Genomic DNA, 8,462 nt, shown 5'->3' on the forward strand with positions numbered 1-8,462 from the left:
TCCGTGTTAAAGTAATCTTCTGTTAATTAGTCTATTATTACTAATTTATAAAAAACACGAATTTCACGAATCCAACTGACCTGAGCCATCCAACTACCGATATCCAATGTCTCATGCTACTCCAAGGATGTATCCATCACATCTATATATATATATATATATATATATATATATATATATATATATATATTTATTCTATATCTATACCTAATATTAAAGGAAGGAAGAATTCTTAGTTCTCCACCCATTACCTGTTTATATCTGTTAATTTTATGTTAGCCAGAAAGATTCACAGTTGAGATTTAAAAGGAGGAAGGTTTCTCTATATGCCTGGTCGTCCATTGTGTTCCTATCTCAGTTGGGCGTGTGTTCCTCTACTTGGGCCTTTTGTCTGTGTCTAGCCGCTGTTCGTAGGCTTGCACGATAGTGTTTTTCTGCACGGTAGGTTTTTGGAAAAACGAAAATAATCAGCCCGGATCACCGGAAAAGAAATGCCCATGCAGCCTTTGATCCTGTCCTTCCTCACTAGGATCGCAAGGAACTCTTACTTTGACATGACTCTGGTCAAGCAAGCGACTGTGGTTCCCAACATGGACTCTTTACTGGTTCCACAAGCCAAAGGCGCCTATAGAAAGGACTCGAGGTCCCCCATGGAAACCCCAAATAAGATCGGATTGCGGCACTGCTACGATAGATTGCCGGTCTATAGTCCTCCTCACAGGACATGCTGCATTCGGTGCGCTATCACCTGTCGGGTTTGATGGCGTAGGCTAGGGTGCTGCGCTTCTGCAGATCATCGTTCGAGTTGTGCATCCGATTCGCTGCCTCCCGTTGACATCCATGGCTTTGTGATCTTCCATGTTCTCTCCTGGAGCATGTCGTGGGTCTACGCTGCTATCTACCGGCTGCTCATACAAGAGCGCTGGACAAGCTGAGATTCTCATGGAGACAATCACATCAGCTCAGCCACGGAAAATGTTTCTCCTCTCTGTTTCTTTGCAAGCCTCATCCAACGTTCCTAACTAGGACCGCGTTTGCTCTCGCTGGTAGTGTGGGGCGCTCTCGCTGGCTTCGCGTGTGTTGGAATTGACACACTGGTCGCTGCGAGCTCTAGGTCATGACGCGCTGTACATGCTGGGCGGGATCAACAAGGAGCCAGACCACCCCATCCATGGCAGCGCCAGGGCCGACGTGCGGCTTCATGCACGCGTTGAAATTTGATCTTGGCAGATTACTTCTAGAGAGTTGTGATCCTGGAGGCTAGGAGGGGCGACCGGCGGAGTGGACAGGATGAGCATGGAGCGACCAGCAGCGACAACTACTGTGCTTGGGCAGATAGATCCCGCTGCGGCGGAGTTAAGGTAAGTACCCTTGCTGGATTCATCTTCGTGACACATGCATGCGTCGATAGATTGGGTCGATCTGACTCTCTCTGTGCCATGATAATTAAATCATTGACGTTACATTGTTCTGCTGTGATTTGCATGGCTACAGGATGGAATAGATACGAATAGGAGAATAGGTAGCTGTGGTGACTCAACAAGATCGAGGCATGGGACAATGGATGACCACAATCAACTCTGACAAACTCCTCCAGTGAGGCATCGGTTGCATCTGTGCCCAAACCTTCCAATCTCGCTGTTCCGCGGAGTTTCCGAAACATGGTACGTACGTGCTCCATCCAAGGCCCTCTATCGTCCAGTTCTATCCATCAGTTTTGCAATTTAAACTAATAATGACTTCGTGGTGCAAGGAAGATATAATTTTGATATGAATGATGCAAACATATAAGATTGATCGCAAAGGAAAAAAGGTATAAAATATGCACCTTGGTGTGCATGTGGAAATAATCCTTTTTACTGTCTTTGCATTAAGGACAGGGGAACTATCCATTATAATGATGGATGGCTATCATGGAAAGGAACAGTAAGCAAAAATCACCAAAATTGTTACGCAGGAATAGAGCCAGTCTTCATCTTAAAAGAGCCAATTGCCTCACCTTTTTTTTGTCCTATCACCTACCTATATCTATATGTTTAGTCCAACTTCTGCAAACAGAGAGCACATTCATCATGCTTCATGGGCGAAACTCTTTTTTAGGATGGTTTTTTCTCCAGTGTAGCTGCATAGCTAGCCCTGGCCTAATTCAATACTAGTTATTTAGTTTTTTTTTACAATGTGGTTCATATGACTCATGTTGAAATTCTGGTAGTGTAGGTCAAATTTGCCTCATAATTCATTTGTTTTCACAAGCTTTTCAACTTCTGCATAGCATGGGAATACTGGGGATAATAGTTTTTTAATTATCAGTTTGGTTCTTCGTTGCAACCACACACACACACACACACACAGAGAGAGAGAGGGTTGGAATGAAGAGAAGCCGCAACACACACATAGAACTGGCCACTTAACTACGTGATATCTTTCGTTCGTCTACATCTTTTTGCCATAACATCTTCAGCTGTAAAGAAATCCATTTTGTTTCACTCCAACGCAGAGGCCATAAAAGTACATCGTAAATTTTGGGATATGAGATAAACAAGATTAATAAGTATAAGTCTTCCACTAATGATCAGGAGCCTCTCCCCTGCCAACTACTACGAGTTTTATCAATCTTATCTTCCATATTTTTGCAATTATACTCTATAACACAAAATATAATCCAAGAAAAGAAGAAGCATGCCTATCACCCGCCGCAAGGGGGTGAGGACCTGAACCTGGGTAAATTGTTGCTAAGGTACATTGTTCCGTAGTGATCCGGATCTTCCTGACCACGTACAACGACCGAGCCACCGACACCGACGTGTCTATCTCGACGTGCCACTGCCCATGATTGCATGTCCGATCAACGCTCATCTCAGATTTCTAATTAAGCTCTCATTCATTCCGTGGGGTCAAGTCCTCAGCTGGATATGATATTTTATCCGACGACCGAGCGAGGCACAAGTCCGCCGGTGGTTTGCTTTGTTCGTTGCACATCCAGCAGCTACAAAACTAAATTTCTGGCAGCTCACCGGTCACAACGTATCCTGCGTGCTTTGCCGCCATGGTTGCCGCCGGTCTGTCGCCCATCAAACACCAGCCTGCCGAGTCGCAGCCATGCTTTGCCACCATGGACATCGACATCGGCACCCCAACCTCCTCGCCGCGCGGCCGCTCCTCCTCCTGGGCCGGCATCGACCTGCGGGTCCTGCTCTCCGTCGTCTTCGGGGGCATCTTCACGGTGTTCCTCCTCGCGGCGTCCCAGGCCGCGCTCCCCTCCGCCTCACTCTTCCTCCAGCGGTACTCCGCGGCCACCCAGCGGCCGTCGCCACCGCGCTTCGCCTACCTCGTCTCCGGCTCGAAGGGCGACGCGGCAAGGCTGCGCCGCTGCCTGCTCGCGCTCTACCACCCGCGGAACCGCTACATCCTCCACCTGGACGCGGAGGCGCCCGACTCGGACCGCGCGGAGCTGGCGGCCTTCGTGGCCGCGCACCCGGTCCTCGCCGCGGCCGGCAACGTGCGCGTGGTCGAGAAGGCCAACCTGGTTACCTACCGGGGCATCACCATGGTCACCACCACGCTGCACGCCGCCGCCGCCTTCCTGCATGGCCCCGGCCCCGCCGACTGGGACTGGTTCATCAACCTCTCCGCCTCCGACTACCCGCTCGTTACGCAGGACGGTCAGTGCATACATATCCATCTCCATTGGCCTGCCTTACATTGCATGGCAATGGGACCATGGCGCAATACACGACTGTTTCCATTCCTGCTGAATTCTACTGCTGATGATCTCGTTCACCATGGCATTGTCAACCGCTTCAGATCTGATGGACGTGTTCTCGCGGCTGCCGCGCGACCTGAACTTCATCGAGCACACGAGCGACATGGGCTGGAAAGCGTACGTGTTCTCGATCGTTAAGGTAGCATTGACGTGAACGGCTGAGTGCTGTAGCATTGACGGACGTTGTTGCCATGGCAGGCATGCGAGGGCGAAGCCGTTGGTGGTCGACCCGGGGCTGTACCTGAAGACGAAGCGCGATCTCATGTGGATGAACACCGAGACCGAGAAGCGGGAGCTGCCCACCGCCTTCACGCTCTTCACCGGTACGTATCATTCATGCGCGCTGCTGCATGAGGTTGCATGATCGTCCATCGTTTCTGTCCTTGGCTGATCCAAGCTCCTAATTGCTCAAGAACTTCAATACTTGCTCATGCATGCATCAATTATTCTATGCAAGAGGACGGCATCTCCTTCTTCTTTTTTCTTTGTCAAAAAAATAAATAAAAGTTCGTGGTCAGCCATCACCATCTCATTGACATTAGGTCGATGCAATTCAGATCTCAGTTGAAAGCACACACGTTCGCATACGTGCAGATGCGTCGCAGGCCACGTCGTCTGTGCGACGCCTAAGCAAAGCACCATCTCATTATTATATGCACGATCGAGTACCTACGGACAAAGGTCGTTAGAGTAGCCGGCTGTTAGTATCATTTTTCAGGAGCCGGCCTCCAACTAATCTGCTCGTGCCTCGTAGTGGGAAGATGGACGGCACTTCTCCCTCTGCGAATCCAAAATTAATTAGTGTACTACTAGCACATATGCCCATGCGTTGCAACGCAGCATTTTTCTATAAAATATAAACATAAAACAATACGATGCAATTTGGCCGTGTTATATTTTCTTTACCGGGTATAATCTCTCACTAATTCCATTTAAGTATAATCTTTTTCTTTAATTACCATGCCGTCCTCACCCGTTTTAGTCAGGAATCAAATCCTTCCTTTTCTAATTTAGTAGCCCCAATACATTGAAGTCTACAGATCTTTCCTTTTAATTATTCTACATTTTTACCTCAAGTCCTTCCTTTAATTAGGCTCATCTATTTGAATATTCTATTTTTAAGACCACAATCTTTGTTTTAATTATTCCACCGGTTTACGCATAATACTTTTCTTAATTAGCCACATCCGTTTAAATATTATATTTAAGCCCACAGTCCATCCTTTAATTAGCTCATTCACTTAATTAGCTCGACCTAAACACGAGGACTGCCACTCGTATATTTAGAGCGAGTTGGGATTAGTAAATGTGAATGGCGCATAGGTTGTTTGTTGTTAAATCGAAGATCCAGACAGGAGGTCATGTGATCAACTCCCACAATGTTCATTTATTTCGACCCCATTATTTTTCACGGTCTCTATGGAAGCCCATAAAAGGCCCATCAACGTACAAATACCTGGCCAGCGAGTTGGGATTAGTAAATGTGAATGGCGCATAGGTCGTTGGTTGTTTCAACGAAGATCCACATGGGAGGTCATGTGATCAATTACCACAATGTTCATTTATTTTGACCCAATTATTTTTCGCAGTCTTTATGAAAGCCCATAAAAGGCCCATCAACGTACAAGTACCTGGCCAGAGCGAGTTGGGATTAGTAAATGTGAATGGCACATTGGCCGTTGGTTGTTACGTCGAAGATCGAGACAGGAGGTCATGTGATCAATTCCCACAATGTTCATTTATTTTGACCCAATTATTTTTCGCGGTCTGTATGAAAGCCCATAAAAGGCCCATCAATGTATAAGTACCTGGCCCAGATCGCTTAGTCTGTGTACGAGCCAACATTACGAAACATTAGCGTGCACTCAAACAAAAAAAAGGACTAAACCGAACCAAGAATACCAATTTCTTTTAATAGTAGGTATAGACCAACTAGCATGGTGCCCTGGCGGAGCCAAGACTCGAGCTAGTATACTACTCCCTTTCTATTTGAATCGAATGCATATAAATTTTGTCCCAAATCAAACCATACAAAGTTTGGAAAAATTTATCAACAACCACAAATATCAAATTAGTATTATTAAATAAAGAGTGTGGTTAGGTCTTTATAGACTGAGACTTAGTCAAGTCTCAGTCAAGTGATATAGTATATGAGAAGAAAAAAAAAATTTATGCGAATCTCCCTCCAAGATCAAAGGAATATTAGCATCGACTGAAATATAACGAAGTCTATAAAATATATTTTTATATTATATATCTATGTAGTATTATTGTAGTTGTTGATAGTTTTGTTTGATAATAACCAGGTTCTGCTTGGACGGTGTTGTCGCGGCCCTTCGTGGAGTACCTGATCGGGGGGTGGGACAACCTCCCGCGCACCCTCCTCCTCTACTACGGCAACTTTGTCTCCTCCCCGGAGGGTTACTTCCAGACTGTGGCCTGCAATGCCGACGAGTTCCAGAACACCACCGTGAACCACGACATGCACTACATCTCCTGGGGCGAGCCCCTGGGGCAGCATCCGGAGCTCATCAACGCCACTCACTGGGGTAGGATGCTCCGCAGTGACGCCCCCTTCGCGCGCAAGTTCAACCGAGACCCTAACGACCCTGTGCTCGCTAAGATTGACGTGGAACTCCTGTCACGGCAGCCCGGCATGGTCATCCCAGGCGGCTGGTGCACAAGAAATGTTGGTGGAGGCGGCAGCGATGATCATTGCTCGGCCATCGGGGACACGACACTCCTGCATTCTGGCCCAGGAGCTGCGCGGCTGCAGCGGCTCGTCGAGTCGCTCCTGTCGAAGGACAACTTCCCGCCTAAACAATGCAAGATCATCGAGCACAACGATTGAGCTGCTACTGCTACTGCCGGCGGTGCTTCATTTTTTTTTTCGTTTTGGAAGAGCGAGACATCTATTCATGGAAGTCGATCACTTGTTTTTAGGTTGGGATCACTTGATCAGTTTCTTCTCCTTTTTAGCTACTATTGGAGCCCACCACTTGAGAATCGACATATAGAGGCAGGGTCCATTTGGTTTGTGCCTAGGATTACCCTATCAAAAAATTGGTTGCCAAAACTTTGGTTGAGCTTTTGCTTGCAAATGGATTCGTCAACTTTGGATAGAAGTGTTGGAATTTTGCTAGTAGGCCTTTGGCCCAAAGCCCAACTAAAATTCTGAAATTCTCTTGGCCCATTCATGCACACATGTGAGTGGAGTGAGTGAGGTTAAAATTTAGTCCCACCCTGGAAGTTGAGAGAGAGTTGCACCTCTTTATAAGGTGAGCTCTTCTACCACTTGTATGAGCATGAGAAGAGGAGACCTACACGTGCGCTCCACCTCCTCGCTCGCCTCGCCACGTCCCGACGCGCCGCGCCGCGGGTTGCGGGATTGAGCCGAGCCGAGGACAGAGCTATGCACGTTGTCTATATTTTTGCTGCATGAAAAAATTAATGAGTCATTAATTAATAATTAACAGACGCGTTAATTACTGAACCGTTTCTGATTCTTTTGGATCGTGACGACTCGGACGTGGGGTTTACTCCCACGACCTACCCGGCCCGCACTATATAGTCAGGCAGACATCTACCCTAGCCGCCGCCGCTTCGTACGGTTTCTCACCACCGTTGCAGATCATTGCGCCGCCAAGCAAGTCTTCTCCATCCCTCCTTCCGGCCTGCATCGCGAGAAGGGACAACAGGCCTCCGGAACCCGCCTCTCGTGATCCTGTACGGGAGAGGGGCGATCAGGTTTTTGGGGAGTGCACTCGCGCGACTGCTGGCAACGACGACTTCTTCCCCGACCTCGGCAACCTCGTCCTCGACGACATGGGCGACAACGTCAACACCGGCGGTGCTGCACCCGCTGCACCGTATGTGATTCTATCATTCCTGTTCGAGATCGTGGTAGAATGCATGCTTCTAGTATGTGCCCTGGATGTGATATGTTCATCTGCTATGCTAGTTCGCATGATTAGTTTAATCTCTGCTGCTGTGGTCATGATTTATCTTCTGTTTATTTGGATTAAATCTCGTAGTAATTTGCTCATATTTCCAACAAGAAAAAGGGAGTGTCTAACTAACAGCCTTCTGATTTTTTGTTTTGTTTGGGCCGTTTTTTCTACCGGTCCCATGAATACACGTGTGTGTGCTGAGTACTCAGAATAACAAAAACCCAAAACCTAAAAAGTGGGTGAGGAGTAAGAGACAGAGGACTGCAAAGTCTTTTGGTGATGATTTCATTGTGTACCTCGTGGATGACACACCCAGGACTATTTCAGAAGCCTATGCATCTCCTTATGCTGACTACTGGAAGGAAGCTGTACGTAGCGAGATGGATTCCATCTTAGCTAACGGTACCTGGGAGATCACTGACCGTCCTTATGGGTGCAAACCTGTAGGATGTAAGTGGGTGTTCAAGAAGAAGTTTAGACCTGATGGTACGATTGAAAAGTACAAGGCATGGCTTGTGGCGAAGGGTTATACCCAGAAAGAAGGTGAAGACTTCTTTGATACTTACTCACCCGTGGCTAGACTGACCATAATTCGGGTGCTACTATCACTGGCTGCCTCACATGGTCTTCTCGTTCATCAAATGGACGTTAAGACGACTTTCCTCAATGGAGAGTTGAAGGAGGAAATTTACATGGATCAGCCAGGTGGTTTTGTAGTACCTGGTCAGGAAGGAAAGGTGTGCAAGTTA

The 8,462-nt window shown here is 47.4% G+C and overlaps 1 protein-coding gene across 1 annotated transcript; it reads left to right on the forward strand.

Annotated features, from left to right (window-relative positions):
• Positions 1-3,046: 3,046 nt before the first annotated feature.
• Positions 3,047-6,810, forward strand: LOC119348519 (beta-glucuronosyltransferase GlcAT14B-like). Its single transcript, XM_037616583.1, has 4 exons — positions 3,047-3,662; positions 3,805-3,880; positions 3,962-4,086; positions 6,070-6,810. Exons 1-4 carry the CDS (start codon positions 3,047-3,049, stop codon positions 6,612-6,614), a joined length of 1,362 nt encoding a protein of 453 aa, XP_037472480.1. The 3' UTR covers positions 6,615-6,810.
• Positions 6,811-8,462: the final 1,652 nt, after the last annotated feature.

The sequence above is a fragment of the Triticum dicoccoides genome, unplaced genomic scaffold, assembly GCF_002162155.2.
Source record: "Triticum dicoccoides isolate Atlit2015 ecotype Zavitan unplaced genomic scaffold, WEW_v2.0 scaffold95837, whole genome shotgun sequence".
NCBI lineage: Eukaryota > Viridiplantae > Streptophyta > Magnoliopsida > Poales > Poaceae > Triticum > Triticum dicoccoides.